The 22,148-nt window shown below is 40.4% G+C and overlaps 1 protein-coding gene across 13 annotated transcripts in view; it reads left to right on the top strand.

Annotated features, from left to right (window-relative positions):
- The window catches only part of Ptprt (protein tyrosine phosphatase receptor type T), a 1,144,051-nt gene that overhangs the window by 900,516 nt on the left and 221,387 nt on the right, over positions 1-22,148 (top strand). For all 13 annotated transcript variants that reach the window (XM_036185148.1, XM_036185155.1, XM_036185146.1 and 10 more), the window contains exon 12: positions 5,561-5,834. In XM_036185148.1, coding sequence (XP_036041041.1) covers positions 5,561-5,834 — 274 coding nt within the window. The remainder of the gene's footprint in view (positions 1-5,560; positions 5,835-22,148) is intronic.

Consider the following 22,148-nt stretch of genomic DNA (forward strand, 5'->3'; position numbering starts at 1 on the left):
AGGAGAGGAGAGAATACATCACAATACCACCCCTGTCCAGGTCCAGCCTGTTCTCTCAGTATTGGATCACTGTTTCACTTACACCATGTGGACACTGTTTAAAAGCACCCTGTAGAGCACAGTGCTATCTCCGTAGATCCATCATGTTCTCCTTCCTTTGTGGTGCCTGTCTCTCAGGTGCTATGTGCATTGATGTAATGATTCTCAGGTGTGGCCTGCTTTGGAGGGCAGTTATCACGTACCTAGGGACTCATTGTCTGACCCACATAATGGTTTGGGAAATCCTGAGAAAGCCAGAGCTGGAAACAGATTGCAGCTGAAGGTTCAAGCCCCTTGGCTTGAGATTTCAGGATTTCATCTGATAGCATGCCCCTCATTGGCTCACCCACTTTTCTCTCCTGTTTCCCTCCTTTACAGTTTTCTCTTGGAACCATTTCTCTAACATATCATTTGACTTGGAGTCCATCCCTGGAAGAATATAAGCTAACACATTTTTTTTCTGGGAGAACAGAGACCAAAATGTGCACCTGCCTAGATTTGGGCAATGTTCACCTGAGAACTGAAGCCTACTCTCCATCTGTTAGCTGAATCAACATCTCAAATGGGTATTGCATCTGTCTATAGGCATATGCCCCCCACACAGAAAAGGGACACTGGATTTTTTGATAATAGAAGGTTGACTGTCTCATCAGAGGAATCAGGTCTGAGAGATGTGAGTCACTATCAAAACTCTTTGCTTTGATACCAGAGTCACCAGAGTGACCAAGGGGCCCAGTTTTCCAAAGTCTCTGGAGTGGTCCTGTGGGTTCGCCTTCAAATGGCATCTGAGGAAATCATTCTTTGGACAAGGAAGGTCTTGGGACCTGGTACCAGAGTGGAATGTCCTTGCCTTCAATGGGAGGGAGATTCAAACTGAAGTTACACACTCTTGCTGGCATTAGAGCAGCTACTTTAGAGTGAAGGTGGAGCTGGGGCACAGCATGGCCTTCAGAGCCCTCCTGGGGCCCCCAGGGCAAGCCATACAAAGGAAACATGACACATGCCCATCTTCTCATTAGGAGAGACAGAAGTCTACATAGTTGGGAAACTGCATGAGTAAATGCATCTTGAGCTATTTTAAATTCTCCTTTTCTTAAGACACTAGGATTTTCACATTAAAATATCCCTGCTACAAACAACTCTGCATAGTATTGCAACCACTTCTTCTCTGGGATTGGAGATACAACTTTGGAGCAGATTATTCTCATTTAGGAATACATTTATCACTACCAGAGAAATGAAAGGAGTATGCTTTTAGTAGATGCATTTTCAAGAGAATGGTAAGAAAGAAGTTGCTGTAGGAAACAGAAACAATATACATGCTCCTGTTTCCCTCCTCCACCACTTCTCAGTGTGTCACTGTGCTTTTCCCTCTCCCCTTGTTGTTGGGAGGAGCTGGATGCACTGGCAGACAGATGCATCTGGCAAAAAGGCGTATGGCTTTCTGGTGACACTTGCAGTTTATGTCTGAATGGATAAGCTGCAGATGCGGTGGGCCTGTGGGAACTGCTGAATCTGCTTTAGCACACTAATTCTAATCATATGTGTACCATATGTTGACTACACAGCTTAATCTCCACAGTGCCCTCATTCTCTCTCTCTTTGTGATTTCACATGAGGTGGGATACAAACTAAGCAGTTTAGGCCACCAACTTTAAAACTGCTCAGGTGGCCCTTTGTGCATTATGTTGGTTTGGGGGAAAAGAACCTTTTTAAAGAGGAACTGAGCTGTGAAGGATGTCTGAGCTGCTTTTGCTGAATTGACACTCATAGATCACTGAACCTCTCAGGTTTATCCTCATCCCTTCAACCTGATTATTACAGATCTCCTTGTCAATTCAACCAAACTTAACAGCCAGATAAGAGATAATGGGACTAAGCCTGTGTAGATGCTGTGCATCTACATCCAACAGTCTTGAACAACTGAATGTATAAAACTCAGCCATGACCTGTTTTCTTGCCTCATCATGGCTATACTCTCATGGCAGTCATGGGCAGTCTATGAAGCCAGCCCTGGATTCTTCTTGATCTAGCCCATTATAGGATAGTCAAGGATATAGAAAGTGATTCTAAACACACAGAATCAACTAACCTGGGCTCATAGGATCTCACAGAGACTAAATTGACAACAAGGGAGCCTGTATGGGACTGGCCTAGGCAGATAGGTTATAGTTGTGTAACCTGGTCTTTTTGCAGAACTCCTAACAGTGGGAGCAGGGGCTGTCTCTGACTATGTTGCCTGCATTTGGGACCCTTTCCTCCTACCAGATTGCCTTGTCCAGCCTTAATGGGAGATGAAGTTACCCAGTCTCATTGCAACTTGATATACCATGGCTGGCTAATATCTACTGGAGGCTTGCCCTTTCTTGAAGAGAAACAGAGGAGGGAGAGTGGATGCGGGGGAGGAAGAGGGGAAGTGGAAGAAAGAACTGGGAGGAGAAGAGGGAGGGGAAACTGCCATCAGGATGTGAAAACAAAAAATAAACAAGACGGGGGAAGGTCTAAGAGGAAGGCCCAGGTCCTGAGAATCTTCAAAAGTTTTGGGGTCTCAATTGATTAACCATGGATGCTGAAGGGCTCCAATGTAGGATAAGAAGGTTGGCTAAGAAACCAAGACAAAGTTCTTAAGTTGTACACATTGTTAAGAAGAGAAGAGGTGAAGAACAGCCTAGATCTTAGGAGAAAGCAGGAGCCTACAGCTCATCTCAAGTCCTATAGGAGTTATTTTGTTGGATAGCAATCAGGAGTACAGGAAAACTGAATAGAAGTCACATTACCTAATTCAGTACCCAATATTGTTAGATTCTATTTCAGTGTGCAGGAGGAAGCCTAAGAGACTGGATACTTCCTTGTTCTGTTTCCTTAATGATCAGAGCCCCTTGAATAAAGGACCCTCAATTAGTCAAGCTGTCATTAGCACTCTTCAAAGATGCAAAGCTTTATTTAAAGCTATTGTTACATAAAGAGCAAGGTGGGTCTTGACAATTCCTTGCATTCACTCCTCTACTCCTGTTCATGTTTTCTAGGTTTAAGTCTTAGGTGTTCATGTTGTTTAGCAGTGTTTACATTTAGCTAATAAACATAAGGATTTTTCATTCAAGAAAGACTCCAGAGATGAGGATGGAGTGAATTTAAATAATTCCTTATACATCAACTGCCTTCAGCTGGCTTTATGAACATAGAAGTCTCTTATATATGCACAGTCATGTGGAAATCTTGAACCACTATGCATGCTCAGATATCATCCACACTCCTTTTGGAGCCCAAATACTTCTTACCTGTATTTATCTATGTGTTACCTAATTTTGTGTTGATTAATTTATTAATCTATGTGTGCATAGTATGTGATTGAGGTGTCAGAGAACAACTTCCCAGAGTCAGTTTTCCCCTTCCATCTTTACATGGGTTCTAAAGCTCAAACTCAAGTCAGCAGGCATGCAGTCAAGTGCTCTCACCTTCTGAGCCATCTCCCAAGCTCTGGACATGACTTGCATTTAGAGTGAGACACTCAGGGTTTGCAGCCCCTCATTTGGACATTGTGATGCTCACCTGTAGTATGTGCTTCTGGTAACACTGGTCACATTCATTCCTGTCACCCATATGCACTCTGGGCTATTAGGCTCTCCTTCAGAGGTGTGCAAAAGACAACAGATGTGCTCATGTCCACCCAAACTTCTTATTCATCCAAGTGTGTCATACACTCACATACATTCCTTTCTTATTTGCACAAATGAGCATCCCTATGTTTAGAGAAAATCAAGGAATATCTGCCCCATCAATGGTGCTACATGTTCTTGGGAGGAGTTCCTTCACAGCCTTTGTTCAATTTAATGAAATAGTCCTAGCTTTGTATCTTACCCAAATCATGCCTTGTAATCCAGTGTCCTCAGATGGCTAACCTAACCAGAGGGTTGAAGCCTATGCTACTCTGTTTTTGTAAAGCATGTGCTATGCTATGTTTGAACAATGTATACAATCTGTAATCACCTCATTAATTCACAAAAAATTTTTTATACTCTTTTTGATAGTTGGTCTTCTGTCTGAGATCATGCATCCCAGGATGCAATAGAATCCTTCTAAAAGATGTTCACTCAATGTAAGGACATAGCATTCCAAGGATAAGGGCTTTTTATCCAATTCACAAACTTTTGACAAAGAAAATCTATATACTTGGCATTGGTTGATATTCAATAAAGTCTGTCATCTCTATGCACACAGTGGCACTTCCTTATAGTCTTAGTTGAAGGGGATGATATGAGATTACTTGGCAGACTCTCCTGGGAAACACTGTTTACCCTGATTAGAGTTTCTGCATCCATCCAGATTTGGCTTTGTGCTTGCTTTCAACTTTAATTCAATCCACTTTGCTTCATTTCAACAAATGTTCATTGATCAGTTGCTTAGAGTCAGGCATGCCCTGGGCACTGTGTGTGTGTGTGTGTGTGTGTGTGTGTGTGTGTGTGTGTGTGTCAGAGATAGACAGAGAGAGAGAGAAAGAGATGGGGGAGAGGATAGAGTGATTCAGAGATAACTAAGCCACACTTTTGTCAGGGATACAATTAAGTCATCAAGGCACATATCCCATCTTATGCTTTTGCAAAATCAACCAGACAATGAGGAATGAGTTGAGAATAACTCATAATATTCTCATAGAGTTGAGAATAACTCTTCATAGAGTAAATATAAGAAAGACATCAGTATTATTGTAAGTCTTTTATAGGCAGAGGTGGTTAGCATTGGTGGGTGTTTCAAATAGAGGAAGAACATGCTGGTGATGAAGAGGGTCAGTCATGGGATGCTTATATAATAGCTGGGTGTCTGGATCTATTGGAATTAGTGGGTATCATGAGATGATCACCTGAAAGGAAAGCTGGAAACCAAGGATAAAAGACTTCAGCTGCCAGTGTGAGGAGTTTAGAATGTGTAATTTGGACAAAAGAGAAGCTATAAAAGTGCTTGAAGAGAGATGGTATTATATGATTGGAAGCAAAATGCATAGATAGACAGAATGACCAAATGAATCAAATACAAAAAAAAAGAAAAAACCCAACTGAGTATAGATAGAAGGTGGGAATGTGTCTGGCCTCAGCATCAGCAATGGGAAGAAGTAAAGGTTGTGGCAAGTATAACACTGCTTAGTGTCTGGCCACCGAGGTTGTTAGTTGGGGTGAAGAGTGAGATCTAAGTAGATGAGACCTGAGAATGAACCAGATTTAGGATCTGGGCACCTGTCATTCAGCAATAGTATCCTTCAAAAAGGGAAGCCACTGGAAGGGGCAGCAGGTTTATACAGATAGGTGCTGAGATAGATACTGGGTGTGTCTTATGTGTGCTGGCATTGAGATATATTTCTACAAAGCAGTGGGTTCAAAAATCTGAAAGTGGAGTAAGGTATTTTTTTTTTTAACAGACAGAAGTGATACCTGTCTCAGCTCATACGGGAGCTATACAAGCACAATAAATGCTAGTGAGCTTATCTGTCCACAGAGTGACTCATCTATCTCTTGTCTTTCTTTTCCAGTGTTTACCAACTGGTTGTCAAGGAGGAGCGTCTTCAGAAGTCCCGGAGAGCAGCTGACATCATTGAGTGTTTCTCTGTTCCTGTGAGCTACCGGAATGCCTCCAACCTCGATTCTCTACACTACTTTGCTGCAGAGTTGAAGCCCTCCAACCTGCCTGTCACCCAGCCATTTACAGTGGGAGACAACAAGACATACAATGGCTACTGGAACCCTCCTCTCTCCCCATTAAAGAGCTACAGCATCTACTTCCAGGCACTCAGCAAAGCAAATGGAGTAAGTAGGTCATTACTTACCTGGTTTGGATTTTCCCCTTCTCAAGTGTGAAGTCTGTGCGACTTTACAGGAGAGTTTAATAAACTGGGGCCTGTAAATGGACATTTCCTGTCCCAACCACCCAGTCCCAAATAAATGATTTAGAGGCTGAATATTAATTATAAATTCTCTGCCAATAGCTCAGGCTTATTACTAGCTATCTCTTTCAGTTTTTTCGAGACAGGCTTTCTCTGTGTGGCTTTGCGCCTTTCCTAGAACTGACTCTGTAGCCCAGGCTTGCCTTGAATTCATAGAGATCTGCCTGGCTCTGCCTCCCAATTGCTGGGATTAAAGGCATGTGCCACCACTGCCCAGCTCTCTCTTTCATTTTAGGTTAACCTATATTCTTCATTTATGTTCTGCCACATGGTGGTACCTTATGTAGCATGGCAAGTTCATCTCCTGCCCCCTCTGCATCTGGCTGGTGATTCCTCTGACACTGCCCTTCCTCATTCCCATCCTTCTCAGTTTAGCTTTCCTGCCTAACTTTATCCTGTTCTTCTATTGGCCAATGAGCTTGTTTATTAAACCAATCATTGCGACATATATTCACACAGTGTGCAGAAGAATTATTGCCAGCAGAGGCCCATTAGCCAAGTCCAGCCCTCATGTCTTTTAAGATTTTGAAATAAGGTTGTTGGGGGTTTTTTTGCTTTATTTTTGTTCAATTTTTGGTTTCAGTTTTATTTTAGTGCCACTATGTCTCTTAGTTTGCATATTACTGATGGTTGCTTTGATGCTTAAGAGTAAAGTTGGGGAGTTGTAATAGACACTGAATATGTCACAAGGCCTAAAGCATTTATTTGTATGGTTTCTATGGAAAACATTTGTAAACATGTATTAGAGTATGAAAAAGGTGCTACACTTGAGAAAATCATGTGGCCTGGGTTGTGATTCCTTTATCTGTAGTACTGATGCCTGTCAGTGTCTGGATGCAGGAGGAACATGTTTCAGTTCACCTGTAGAATTATTCTTCTTATCACAGCCATGAGTCACATTCAAAAAAAAGAAAGTGACTATTTTTTGTATCAACTGTTTCCTTGGTCTGGTAGTTGTATTCATCAACATCCCACATTCACAAGGCTGGAAAGCTTGTAAAGGTCATCCATCACCTTTCCATTCATACCCTCCCACGCCTGCATATAATATGCTTCAGTTACCATTACCACATTACAGTCAGCATTTGCCAGTGCTGACTTTTGAATGCTTACAATGACAAAGAACTTACGTGGCTGATTTAGGAGTGGCAAGGTGGGGATTATGACTCTAAGAAAGCTTTGTAATATAATTATTAATGTTTCTTTGATGCTGGCTTCTTCCCAGTGGTCTTCATGTATACTTTTTAGTGGTTTATAGAGCCAAATACAATCACCTTTAGGGTATTTGTTTCTATTGCAATCTTTACCACCACCCACTTACTCACTCTTAAAGCACGCATGTCTGGTCATCTTGTCTGTTAATACTTCTTATAAGTTAGTATTTTCCCAGCATGGTCCTTTCATGGACATATTCCAGGTTTTCACAACTTATCCATCAAGCATATGATGATCATTATTGTGTGCAAATCCCTGTAGTTCACATTATGGTTAGTATGTACCCTCCAAGAGATTATATCTGTATATGAGGAAGCCTGAAGTATGCTGCATCATGTAGTATCTCTACAGAAGTGGCAGCTTACTGCAAATAAGGACTGAGACCCTAGCAAGATTGGTGTTATGTTCCTAGAACAGTTTAGTCTGTTGGTGGCAATCACTGACTAGGGAAAAAAAGAAAAAACCCTGGACTGAGGAACTAATTAACATTTAGAGTGTCTGCATGCCCATTTAAATTCCACTTTGATATTTCAGTTCTGTATTTATTACTGGTTCAAGTAACACTCCTCACTGAGAGTATAAAGCTACAAAGAGAAGCTGCCAGACTGCCTTCCACCTGTCCATCTGGTCCCCACTCTGCATGAAGCACTCTGATGTATTGTGCATGAAGACATAAACATGGACCAAAGCATCTGAGGGCCCATCTTTCTTTCAGATCTCTGAATCCTATGCTGGCCTGTGTACTACTTTGGCACAGCTCTCTGAGAAGATATGGCTTTCTTGGTTCTTGGCACATAGGGAGAAATAGGGTTGTATTTCCTGTCTGCTAATGAGGATGGTGCTTATGCCCCAGTCTCATGTTACCATATCCCCACACACATACTGCTCATAGAGCTAGCAATACACCAAGACTACTAGAAACTAATTATCCCAGGTGTTTTTCTAACCCAAGAATGATTGGCTGTGAAAGGGAAGTCAGGTGACACAAAACATCTAGTGGATGATTTTCTCCCCAAATATTACATCATAGCTGCTTCTCTGGAAGACATGGGGTTTGGTACATAGAAAAAAAAACAAGTCAGGTACTCAAGTTGTATTGTCCCCAGAGGCTATTCCAAGAGTAGCAAGGCCAAATACCTGTGCCTTCCATTCCACATCATCTGTTCTACCAGTGTAGAATTATAGTTTCCAGCCAAGATATACAGCAGGAAGAGAATTGGACACATGCTTATGCAAGGTTGTCTGAGTATGCAGTTGGACTCACAAAAACAGAGAAAGGAAAAGCTGTCAGATGTGGGCACTCAGACTGATTTCTTTTTTGGCAAAGAAGAAGGTACACATTGCTTAAAATTACTGTCTTTAGTATTAAGTTGTACTGAAAAAAATGAGCAAAAAGGTCATAGGAGCAGAACAGCTATTCCCACTCTAACAAATCTCTGTCTGGCTTCTTTCCTACTCTATGTATCATGGAGGCCAAGAGACAATGCAGTTAAACCAGGAGGGCTTTGGAGAGTGATCAGCCACAACCTCCAACTAGCCACATTCATTGTTCTTGAGAAAATACATCAGAAAGACTGATCCTTGGTACACCGAGCCACCTCCATGCCCTTCTTCTAATAAATCATTCAAAGAACAATTGACTAGCAATGAATCAAAACAAAGAAACCAGAGAATAGAGAAGAATTGAATAAAAGACCCACAATGAGCAGGAAACTAATTAGACACTACATTAATGCTAAATAATCACTCTTTGGATTTGACAAAAACAGAAGGTTAATATAAAAAACAATTACTTAAAGAGGAGACGCACAATGTAAAAATTAAACAATTGTGATTTGGGTCCAAAATTTACTGTCATGTTAGCAAGAAATTGGAAAAGGGTTAGAGACTGAAATATGTGAGTAAAACCCTCTACTTTTCTCATATAAGACAGAAGCAAATGAATAACCACTGTCGTACTCTAGATACTGAGGATTTTTGAAGTATAGCTTTTAAACATACAGATGGTCTTCTGATAATAGAAAGTAAAATAGTAACAATATACAAAGAAACACAGGAAAGACTGTGGTTGATATTTTGTGTACCTCAGTAAATTTATCTGGGGATCAGAGAACAACAGAACAGCCACTATATTAAATATAGAGGTTAGGCAGTGGTAGCACACACCTTTAATCCTAACCTTCTGGAGGCAGAGATCCATCTGGATCTCTGTGAGTTCAAGGCTGCACTGGAAACAGCCAGGCAAGGTCACACATGCCTTTAATCCCAGGAATTGATGGCAGGAAGCAGAAAGGTATATAAGGCATGAAGACCAGAAACTAGAGGCTTTTAAGCTTTTAGGCTTTTAGCAGCATTTCAGCTGAGATCCGTTCAAATGAGGACTTAGAGGCTTCTAGTTTGAGGAAACAGGATCAGCTGAGAAGTTGGAGATGTGAGGTTAGCTGTGACTTGTTCTGTCTCTCTGATCTTTCAGAATTCACCCCAATACCTGGCTCCCTGGTGTGTTTTTATTAGTAAGACCTTTTAAGATTCATGTTACAAAAGACAAAGGCAATTATAAAGAAACATGAAAATCAGCAACTTGAATGGAAGAAGAAACATTAGTCTTCAGGATGTAAAGAGAAAGTAATGTTACTCCTTCATAAGAGAAGACAATAGCTTTGATAAAGTCAAAAACAGGACTTAGTAAACCTGCATCATTACAATGTTTAGAGCAAAGGATGTGTCAAAGTCCTTTGGAACTAAAACAAATAGGGAGAGAGGCCTGGGTAGAAACTTGTGACAGAACAGAACTTGTGGGCCAGGTTGAATAATTTACTAGGAGCCAATTCCATTCCTTCTTATCCTACATGCAAGGTTTATTCAGGACAAGGTGAGAGAATTTAGAATCCAAGAACCTCCATTCTGTGGATATTAGGATAGTTTATCAGCTTAGGAGATGATGGTAAATTCAGCCTTTAAAGTCAGACTGCTTGCATACAAAACCCTGGTGGCTGTGTGACTTTAATTAAGCTATTAAGCACATTAGATACGGTTGATTAATTAAAAGAACATCTATCAAGCCCACACTATTTGTCACAAAGGCAAAAAGAAAAGTTCTGGAAAACTGCACTGAGCAGATGAAATGCTCCCTGCATAATGTTTACATTCTAATGGGGAAGAAAGCAAAATAAATAAGGAAAATAACTTACCAAATGACTTTACTGGGTTTAGTAGTGTGGATTCAGTCATTAAGTACTGACTGAGAATAAAGACAGTTTGTAAGTTTTATAGGGGTTATGAGTGGGGTATATTTTCCCAGACCCATGCATGCTATAGAAAATTTGGACATAGCAATGCATAATGAGATTTTTTTCAGACCCTCTTCAAGTGTTCGCATGAAATCTGAGTTATCCTCTAGTACTGAAGTTGAAATCTTGTCTGATTAGTGATCTTGTACTTGCCTGTTGATGTGTTCTTGATAATAAAAGGCATTAAAGTTATGTCACCAGAGTCTGAATTTTCCATTTATTATACACTGAGAGTTGTGGTTCTAAGCCATTTCATCCTGGAATGTCAGCACCTAGACTTCTTATTAGTCAATCCATAGTGTAACCATATGTTTTAGATATAGCTACAGAATGACACTTTAGAGTTAGATAGAGTTTGAAGTGTCATATAATCTAGACCAGAAGAAGTAAGAAATATCCAATGAAGTATTCTCAGCAGGGTGTCCCCATGATTACTGCAATTCTATAGAATGAAAGTTGGTTGATTCCTTCATGGTGTAGGTAAAATGATTAGAACTTTTTTTCTTACATAAAGACCAGTTATTTCTTCCAACCTCTTATCTCCTAGCCACTTTGTTTGCCTTGAACAAATCAAATATTTTTCTATCAACCTTTCAGAGGAGATAATGTGTAGTACCCACTACCCATCCTTGGCCTTGGTATATAGGTATGTAACATGCTGATCCTCTGGTCCTTACATCTCTGTCATCATAGTTTCTTTGTTACCTGATGTTAGGCTTCTTTCATCCAAAGACTTCTCTAAAAAGGTTTCCCAAACCAATACAGTGTGTCAAAACATTTTAACTACTTATAACTTGAACATTTCCTAAGAAGTTATCAAATATTTCAAGATAGATTTCTCACTTTGGAGCCTTGATACAAGCTGAATCTCTCATTTACTATCTGTACAACCAGACTAGGTCAGATCAGGCTTTCTCTTGACCATTGCTAGCAGACTACAGAGGATGTATCATTGTGGATTTCTGGGGACCTCTCCAGCACTCTGTTCTCATGTGGTCTTCATTTATCATGGTCTGTTATTACTTGTTCTCCCTTTCTGTTCTTGATCCAGCTGGGATCTCCTGCTCCCCTAAGCTTTCTTCCCCTCAAAACTTGCCCTTCATTACTCCCACTGTCATCCAGGTTGTTCATGTATATCTCATCCATTTCTGTCATTGGGCAATCCCTGTGTCTTTCCTAGGGTCCCGTTTTCTAAGTAACCTCCCTGGATTTGTGTAGCAGTCTAGTCATCTTTGTTTTACATCTAGTGTCCTCCTATGAGTGAGTACATACCATGTTTGTCCTTCTGAGTCTGGGTTACCTCACTCAGGATGATTTTTTTCTACATCCATCCATTTGCCTGCAAACTTCATGATGTCATTGTTTTTCTCTGCTGAGTAGTACTTCATTGTGTATATGTACCATATTTTCTTTATCCATTCTTCAGTTGAAGGGCATCTAGGTTGTTTCCAGGTTCTGGCTATTATAAACAATGCTGATATGAACATAGCTGAGCAAATGCTCTTGTGGTATGACTGAGCATTCCTTGGGTATATGCCCAAGAGTGCTACAGCTGGGTCTTGGGGTAGATTGATTCCCAATTTTCTAAGGAAGCACCATATTGATTTCCAAAGTGGCTGTACAAGCTTGCATTCCCACCAGCAGTGGAGGAGAGTTCCCCTTGCTCCACATCCTCTCCAGCATAAGCTGTCTTCTGTGTTTTTGATCTTAGCCATTCTGACAGGTATATGGTGGAATCTCAGAGTCGTTTTGATTTGCATTTCCCAGATAATTAGGGATGTTGAGCAATTCCTTAAATGTCTTTCAGCCATTTGAACTTCCTCTGTTGAGGATTCTCTGTTTAGTTCTATAGCCCATTTCTTAATTGGACTGTTGGGCATTTTGATGTCTAATTTCTTGAGTTCCTCTTGATTTTAGGCTTCAGCTTCAATGTCCAATCCTCCAATAAGTGCTCAGTCAGGACACCTAGAAGCACACACCAGTATTAACGAGTTAGCATCTTAGTTTCTTTCATGACACTGGATTTTTTTTAATTTACATATATTTTTGTATATTGCACGCCTTCCCAGGTCGACCGACAGCACCAGAGTGAAGAAGTCCGTCTTAACCTTTGTTGCTATGCTGTTGCTGTTTCTGTCCTACTCAGTCGTTCTTATGTTATAGGATTTTGTTTGGATTTTTTTGTACTGTATTTCCAATGCTGTGTTCAATCTTCAACCTACAGTAGGTACTCAAAGTCATTTAATTAGTTGATTAATCAATACAGTATGAATTATTTCTTAATATAAGTGAGTCTCAGTTTCCTCATTTATGAGTTGAATTGGTAATTCGTGCTTAATTGTCATTTCATGGGATGCCTAAGAAAAAAAGATCTTGGTGATCAAAGGCATTTGAAGTGATATCCACAGTCTGAATTTCCTCTTGTAGAGTGAGAGTTGTGGGTCTAAGCCATTTTAGTGTGGACAGATGAACTCTAAAGGACCTTTCTTCCACTCTGGTGGTTAGACTTTCCACCCAGATGTCTCATTTCCCAAGCTCCGGGAGCCTGGACAGCTTTGATTTCCTCCAGACTCTACTAACAACACCCAGAGTGGCTGTCTCAGTGGTAAACAGTGGGTGGGTAACAGTTTCATTGTTCCTTTCTCTCACTTTCTCAGAATGAGCACTGCTGAATCTCTGGTTCTCTGCATCCCCACCACCATTATCCATGATTGTGAAGTTGAAAGGACCATAATTAATGGTTGGATGCAAAACAAATGTGGCAAATTCATGCAAATATCTATTAGAAGCCATGTTGTGTTGGGCAATGCCTGTGTGCTTGTTCTGTTTACTTAGGGAAAACTCTTTCCTTGCCATATCCTTTCTGTCCTGGAGGGTGCATTTAACCTGGATGATGCCTCTGCAGAATGCTGAGCAAGAGGCAAAAGAGTACTTGTTCTTTTTCTTCCTCTTTTAGCTCTCGAACTCAATTGCCTCTTGAGAGCAGTGAGAAGTCAGTTGCTGTGTTGAATGGATCACCATGTTTTTGGTATAATCATGTAATAATAGTTGGGATCATCTAGGTAGGGCTGGGTTAGGGGGCACTTCTATGCCTCTGAATGAATTGGAAGAGATCATATTTAGTTGTACTCAAGCACTGTGAAAAGAATGTTTACATGTGGATGGGCTTTTGAGACTTGGTGGGATAGAAAGTATTGAGTGTCGAACATCAGACAGATTTGGCTTTGAATTATGGTTCTTCTTAACCATATGAAGATATATTGTGTGGTTAATGATCTACATCTCAAAAATTTGGTGGAGAGGAAATGATACAATGTACATTTCAAGCGTCATGTTGCATCACAGTTGTAATGTTTATTCTTTTCCCTTTTGCTGTTTTTTCTTTCCCGAGGGAGTGGTGGGTCGAACATCTTCCTCTGTTATATTCCAGTCTCTTCTGTAACCTCCACATAGAAGCACATCCCTTCCAAACTCTAGGCAACCCCTGGACTCTTGTCTACATGCAGCCACTTATCTGGACTAATACATGATCTGCTCCAGACTTTGCTCTTATTTTAAGTTCTTTTTTTTTTTTTTTTTTTTTTTTTTTTTTGGTTCATGGCTTCCAGCTTGATATCTAACCCATTGAATAGTTTACTTGTTTTTGTTTGTTTGTTTCCACCGCATATTCTGGCTCTTTTGTTAATGATTATCAAAATGTCATATACAAAATTTCAGATGGGCCGTTATATGAGCAAGACTTGAGTTCAAGTAGTTAGAGTTGAGAGCACTAAGATGCTCATACGGCAGAGTTGAATAGAACTATTAGGCTGCTTATATAGAAACTTCTGTATTGGTTAAGGTAAACTAATAGTTCTATAATATTGGACAATAAAATCTCAGTGGACTACTAGAAAATATGCTTTACAGTTCTGCTTCTTATCCAAAATGAGCCACCAAGAGGTTAGAGAAATGGCTCAGTGGCTAGGAGCACTGGCTGCTGTTGCGTAGGACCCAAGTTCAGTCCTATGCACACACGTGGTTCCATACAGACATCTGTAACTCCACTTACAAGGGATTTGATACCCTCTTCTGATGTCCATGGGCATTGTTTATATGTGTTACCCATATATTTGTGCAAGCAAACATTTATACACATAAAATAAAAATAAATAAATCTTTGAAAATATGTCAGCAGAAGGGATCTGCTTCACAGGGGCACTCAGGGGCTCAGGATATTGAGTTGTCTATTCCAATACAATTTTCAAGTTACAGAAAAATAAATGTGGTGAACAGGCATGGCCTCTAGAAGTTTCCATACAAAATGACACATAGCACTTTGAAAATCATTTGGCTGATCACATGATCACACATAAGTTCAGAAAGAATGAGGCAGTGTCTGTTTAGTATGTGCCTTGAAGGAGAATTGGAATATGTGAGATTATCCATAGTGACTCTTATACATACATCCCAGAAATGTCTAAGCTTTCCCACAAATTCTCATACACCCAGGCCCACTCTTAGAGCAGCTGGCTGTTCAGTTCCTCTGATTAATATTGAGTGAAGGCTTTTTATTATCAAGCACCTGCCATGCCTCAGATGTGAACTAAGGTGATTGCACCTCTACCATGTCCTCACTGGGTCTCACAAAGTAACTCATGTCTGTGGATGGATGCATGGATAGATGCATGGGTGCATGGACTGCCAGTATATTCCACTGGAATTGCACCTTAATGATTTCATCCTATGAAGAAATCTTGGCTTCATCTTTTCCCTGATCCTCCACAGAGAACTGGTGAAGGGATACCTGGTCCTCAATGTACATTGTCCCATTCTGAGTAGTAGAAGTTCTTCCCAATGTTGTCATCTAGTGCCACTGAGAGGTCTCTGGAAACCTTTGGTGATCTGCCCCACCCACCAGTTGCTGAGCCAAGAAACAGAAAGAAAGCTTGAACTAAAGACCCCATAATAATCCTTTTGCTGACACCTTACCATATTCCAATATCAGGAACATATTTCTGGTTTTTATTAACTCTGCAGCAGCCCTTTGGAAGTTAAATGGGCACCAAACTGGACATTTGGAATATAGATTTATTGCAACAAACTGGAAATCATCCATCTGATAAGTGCCCTGGCACATATCTGTCTCTAGAGTCAAGGCTTCATTCCCAGTTTGCCTGCCCAATTCTTCTATTAGGTTTGAGTGGATTCTGTTTTCTAGGGCTCCCTTACCCTCTCAGGCATCTCTACCTCCAAGACTCCTTTCTGTCCTTTGAGTTTTATCACATGCTCTTAAGAACTCTCTACTTCTGTTAGTGCCCTTCTGGGGGCTCCTACGGCTCTCCTCAGGTAAGAAGAAAATTCCCCTAGTGTCACCTTGTACAAATTCCAAGATGAATTCTCCCAGGTTGCTAATTTATTTTCACATTCACTTACAGTTCATACAGATTTTATTATCACGGTACGAGGCCTGAGGGAGCAAGAACTTTTTCTTTCCCATGCAAATATACTTTAAATTCATTTGGAGACGGAGATGAAGGTTACCCAAATGTTGACAGCTGATAATCTTGTCAGCTGTGCCTACAGGCTTCAATGCTCAGATCCAATATCCAATGCATCTCATGGAAACTGCAGTCAAATCTTTCATGTGGTAAGGTCTATACATCTCTTGGGTCCTCCAAAGTAAGAGAACTGGGAAGCCTGGTCTAAATGCCCCTTAATAATTAAAAAGTAGTAAAAGCTTTGGATTTGGAGAAATGAATTCCTGTATTTAAGAATAAAACTTGAATACAAGTTGTATAAGAATACAACTTAGTTGTATCATTTATTATTTACATAAGTGAGAATTTAAATGGCAAAGCTGGGTCTTCTCATCTGTCAAACTGGATGAGATGTATCCTCTTCAGCTCATAGGGTTTCATGCAAGAAGTAATCAATAGGTAATAATTCCTTGTGAACACCTAAGGACCTCTCAAATCAAGATACAAGTACCAATTTGAAAATATAAACAGTCAGTATTATGTGTGGGTTGTGTTGATTCAGCATGCATCCATATAAAACAAATGTCTAAGGGTTCTCAAGATGGCTCAGAAAGTAATAATACCTGCAACCAAGCCTGATGACCCAGGTACAATCCACAGGTTGCACAAAATAGAATAAATTAAAATGTAAGTAGATGTTTTTATATGTGTGTATATGCATGCATGTCTGTATAAATGAGTATATATGTATTTGTATTGTTGGAAACTTTAAGTTAGCTTAGGAATCTTATAACAGAAAAAAGAAAGCCTTTGATTCAGAAGTCTAATGTAAAAGTTAATGAATCATTTTTACCACTTGAGCTCATGGGAAACCAGGGCAAAAAGGATTATGTGGCAGGCTTGCATAGTTCTTCTTATTTGATAGAAGCAAGGATGCATGTTTTTCATAAAATACATTAAGGGGGATTTTCACATATTTGCCTACATAAAAGACTTCAGGAGACACTGGTTGGTATCATAAGACTTTTTTCCCCTCAAACACTCAATTAGTCTTTTCTGTATCAATTCTGTGAAGTCTGAGGTTACAGTATTAGAATTTAATGGAGCCATTTGCACTCAGAGATTCTGTTTCTTGTGCTATAAAATGGTACTCATTCTACTAATTAATGCTATTAAATAAGATTAATGGATTTCCAGGTTTGTCTCTTTTCAGCATTTTTGATGATCATTTGAAGCATGGGCTTGTATAGATTGTCCATGATCAGGTATGCGACCTTAGGAAATAACATGTACTCTCTAAGTGGCTTGTGTAGAAACTATTGATGCTCCTGGTGTCAGCTCTCTGAGAATGTTTGTAGATCCTAAACAAGACACATGAAGATAGTGTTGGTGGCTGGCATACAGTAGCTTACTGTCAGACGTACTTATTAGACTGCCACGGATGCCATGTGAGGGACAGAGGGTAGAGGTGCATTAGCAAAAGACTAAACAAAATCTGTGGGAACATTTCCTTTTAAAATTCATCAATCAGACTTGAATAGATTATGGGAATGATGCAGGAGGAGAGTATTTGGAAGAATAAACAAAACCAGGTGGGGCCAGAATGTACAAAGACACCATCTGGACATCAGGTTCAAGACAAAGAGAGAAGAAGGGAGATTGCAGAGGAAAGATGTTTTGCTGTATTTAGAGACTAATGGAGACTGGGCACAAATCTCCTGCAGGCCCTTCTGGAGGCTGAACATTTTATAGCCTGGCTCTCACCTTTACAAACTCAAAACTTAATTTATTAGCTGACAAAATAAAAGGATTAAAATGAAACAAACCTCTAAGAGACTTGATGGAAACAACAGATAAGTGTTTTTTTTTCAAGCTTGTGTTTGAGAATTTCATGCAATATAATTTTATGATATTCTTTCCTTTACCTAACTCCTCCCAGATTCTTTCCTTCCCTTCCCACCCAAATTCATGTTCTTTCTATCTAAAAAGGAAAAAAAAGAGATGGGGGGGGAAGGGAAGAAGGAAATGAGGGAAAGAAAGAGGGAACGAAATCCATGGAGCCCATGTTTCGGCCACTTACTCCTAAGCATGGCCCTGCCCTGGATGTGTTTGATTTACCCAGGGTCACTCCTTTGAAGAAAACTGGTTTTCTCTCTAACCAGCAGGTATCAAATGTGATAACTTCTTGGCTAGAGGTGAGACTTTGTTTCTACTTCCCCTCCTCTGTGCTGAGATTTCTGTCTGGCCAGAGCATGGGCAAGTCTTAGGCATGCCGCCACAGCCTCTGTGAGCTCACATGTGCATCTGCCCTGTTGTACCTAGAGAACACCATTTTTTTTTTCACGTAGCCCATCACCTCTCACTCTTTCAACCCTGCTTCTATGCAAATCCTTAACCCTAGAGGAGAGGGGTATGATAAATACACCCCATAGGCCAGAGCACCCCAAGTCCCTCAATTTCTTCATGTTGTCTGGTGGTGGATCTTCGCGTTAATTACCATCTGCTGCAAGAAGCAGGTTCTCCAATGAGGGTTAAGTGGGGCACTCATGTGTGGGTGTAGCAGCGTGTCATCGGGAGTCAATTCATTGCTATGTTCACCTAGCAGATTGTTTTTAATGATCTGTTGTTCTGTCCTCTCCAAATTTCACCCTCAGTGAAGTTCAGGCTGCCCAAGGCTTTTCAAATCCCTTTCCATGTCCAGTCATTACCAAATTCTATTTGTGCTTTACTTTAAACTTCTCTCTAATCCATATTTTCTCAGCTCCAATGCCACGTTGTACCTCAAATATCCTTATGTCTCAACTGGAGAACTAACAAGTCCCTATTTTTTAAAATCCTACAATCATGATTTCTTACCTTAGAAATACCCTCCAACCACAACAAGCACAGGGTGTGGCTGTATTTTCATTTCACATGAGTCTCAGGCAAGACTCCGAGAAGGCATACATTCCAGAATCAAGACTGATCTGTTGTTTTGACATGGCCCTTCATAAAACTTCAGAATGTCCTCTGCATTTAGTGTTCTCTTCACCTTGGGGCTCTGCTTCACAAAGTGGCTTTGTAGAGAAATGTTGCAGGACCAAAGTCAAAAAGAGTCCCTTAAAGTTGTCCCAAATCCCCCATGCCACACTTTTTCTCTTTATCCTAGCAGACATGGCCAGGCTTGCTCCCCTGTGCTGTCTTAAAACACCGGCTGGCCCTGCAGTTAACATCCAAAACTAATGAGAAGCTGTACTAATAACAATTATCATAATAAATTGGCCTTTGATTACATCTGTCACCTGAGAATTTCAAAGGCTTTACAAACATCAATTAGTAATTACAGCTCCCTAGATTGCTTTCAGAGAGCAGGGATCATTAAGGTCAAGCACATGTGTGGGGAATCATGAAGGGCAGCTCCGGCTTAAGCTGCTTCAGGTCTAGGAGTCTCTGGCTCTTGATGGAAAGCTTGAGCCCTTTTCCATGATGCTCAGAGGAAACACACTTCTGACATCATAATTAGAGGATAAATTTTATGACCAATACATAGCTCTGAGTTCCTATTGCTGAGGAATGGGAAATATGAACAACAGGCTCAGAAGGCAGTTTATAGATTGCCCAGTTCCCTTCTTTTGATAGAAAACAAACTGAGATGCCAACTGTGGCTTCACCACAGTTCCTCCCAACCCTCACCCCATACACACATTTACTCTTTAAAGTGTGTCTTCCTTTGCCTCATAAAGTCCCCAGCTGTGTAAAGGAAGTTTGATGATGGTGACGATGGTCCAACAGCCATTTACTAAGGGCTTTCTCTGAGTCAGTAGGTGATGAATGAGATACAGTCCTGTCCTCAGGGAGCTCATAGTCCAGTAGAGAAAACAGCCATGAAAACAAACGTGTGCAATAAACTGTTCCAGGAATTACAGCATCAGAAGACCCAGAATATGGCTTGGAGGTGGTTGGGAAGAGCTGCAGAAGAGCAGCATTTGAGTTGACTATTAAAGTCCAAGTGGCACTTTCCCAGGCAGAAAATAGTTAGGAGAAGGTATGTCATATGCATTCAGCATATGGACCAAAGTCCAAAGATGGAAGGACTCCCTACTATGTTTGTGGAAATTTAGTGAGGTTGTCTGTGGGACTTGGAGAGAAGGCAAGAGGCAGAGACTAGACAATGGGATTCTTGCCAACTATTCTAAAAAGCATGGGTTATTTTTCTGACAAAAATATGAAACTTTGCAAGCATCCTGGGAATAATCTCAGCGTTAACTTGTTACAATCATGTAGACTCATGTGTATCCCTATTTCAGGCACATACAAAGTTTGGTTTATCCTAGTGATATGTGCAGAGGGCATGGTTCTCATTTGACAGATGCAGTCACTCTCAGGAAGAAAGTTTAAACAATCTCCTCAAGGTCACTCCACTAATGATACAGAAATAAAATTTGAACGCCAACTTTTCATTATTGGTGGCCTGGTTAGTATATTAAGTCATGATACCATTAATGACAGGGATAGGGAAGTCTCCTGTTTTCACAGCCTTAGCATTCTAGTAGGTACTAGTAGACTTCCATTAGACTGGTCTGTGAAGCATTTTCTTGATCGTCAATCCATGCAGCCTAGCCCACTGTGGGTGGTATGATCCCTGGGCGGGTGGGCCTGGACAGTAGAAGAAAGATGGCTGAATGTGAGCCTGGCAACAATGCTTCAGTTCCTGCCTCGAGTTCTTTGTTTGGCTTCTCTTCGATGACAGTCTGTAACCTCTAAGCTAAATAAACCCTCCCCCTGCAGGTCTCATTTTACCATCACTTTTATCACAGACAGAAGGAAAACTAGAATGCATGTCTGAGTCTCCAGTTGAAGTCCACTGTCTGCCTCAATCATTTTCCACTGTAGTTATGGAGCTTGCTGATTCAGACTAGTCTAGTTAACTAACCTACGAATCCCTTGTTTTCCTCTACTCAGGCCCTGAGTTTGCAGTGGTCTGCCACACTTGCCTGGTTTTTATAGTGGTTCTAGAGATCTGAACTTCAGACATCATGCTTGGAGAATAAACACTTTCTCCACTGAGCCAGCTCTCTGTCCCCAATTGCCATTTCCCCATCACCTATAGGACTGTCTCTGGTAGCCTTACTGCAAGTTCACAGGGTCTAATTTTCATGTGTACCCAAACTTAATATAAAATTGTTTCTCAATGTAGCACTACCTTACCTTCTTTTTACTACAAGTTAAATTGATGTAATCTATATCTGAAACATTTTAAAATACTTTCTGAGTCGCTTGTTTAGATCATATGCCCAGTCTCAGAGTGTTTTACACCTTTTCTCAATCAGTTTCCAAGTTATTTATACATCACAGATATGAACTCTTCCTTTGGGTGATGTTGCAAGTTTCTCAGTTTGTTACTCATCTTTTGACTTAACTTAAAGTGTTTTTGTCACAACAAATAAAATGCAGTCCAATACATCATTTTGATTTATTTCCTAGCATTCAACACTGAACCATAGTTAAAAATCCTTTTATATCCAGATACAAACGAATCCAGCTGTGGTTGCTTCTAAGTCTTATGTGAGTTTGTATTAATGTTTAGATTTCTGATGATTGGTGCTTATTTAGGGGTACTATGTACAGTGTTATATTAGATATTTTTCTCATTGTTGTGACTAACATCTAACAAAAAACAGATTAAGGCACGAACTATTTATTTGGGTTTATGTGTTAAAGGAATAGAGTACCTGAAGGAAAATAATGGCAGCTGGGTGTAGAAACATTGTAGCCACCATTAAGAGCCAGAGAGTTTGTGATCTCTGTAATGGTCTCTACCTGTTGCAAAGAGAAGTTTCCTTGCAGGGGCAGGGATGGGGAGGGACTAGACTCATCTGTGTGTAAAAGGACAAGTATTTAGAAAACCACAACCAATCAAAATGCATAGTTGTGGAGCCCAGTCTCAATGGCTACATCTACAAAATATTCCCTCACCTAAGGCTCAGGGGACATTGCTAAAGAGAAGGCAGAAGGGTTTTAAGAGCCAGAGGATATAGTTTTCTATAAGACTATATTTGCTAGTAATGCCAGATGCTACACACATAAAGTCTTCTTATCAACATGACCACGTAAGCATAAGATGAATAAGGACACATCAGTAGACATTCCAGCGTGTACTGGGAAAAGCCCCCAAGCTCTCATCACTGTATAAAGAACTATGGACAACTAAGGCATACTGAGAGCCTATCCTAA

This window comes from Onychomys torridus, chromosome 4 (genome assembly GCF_903995425.1).
Source record: "Onychomys torridus chromosome 4, mOncTor1.1, whole genome shotgun sequence".
NCBI classification, from domain to species: Eukaryota; Metazoa; Chordata; class Mammalia; order Rodentia; family Cricetidae; genus Onychomys; species Onychomys torridus.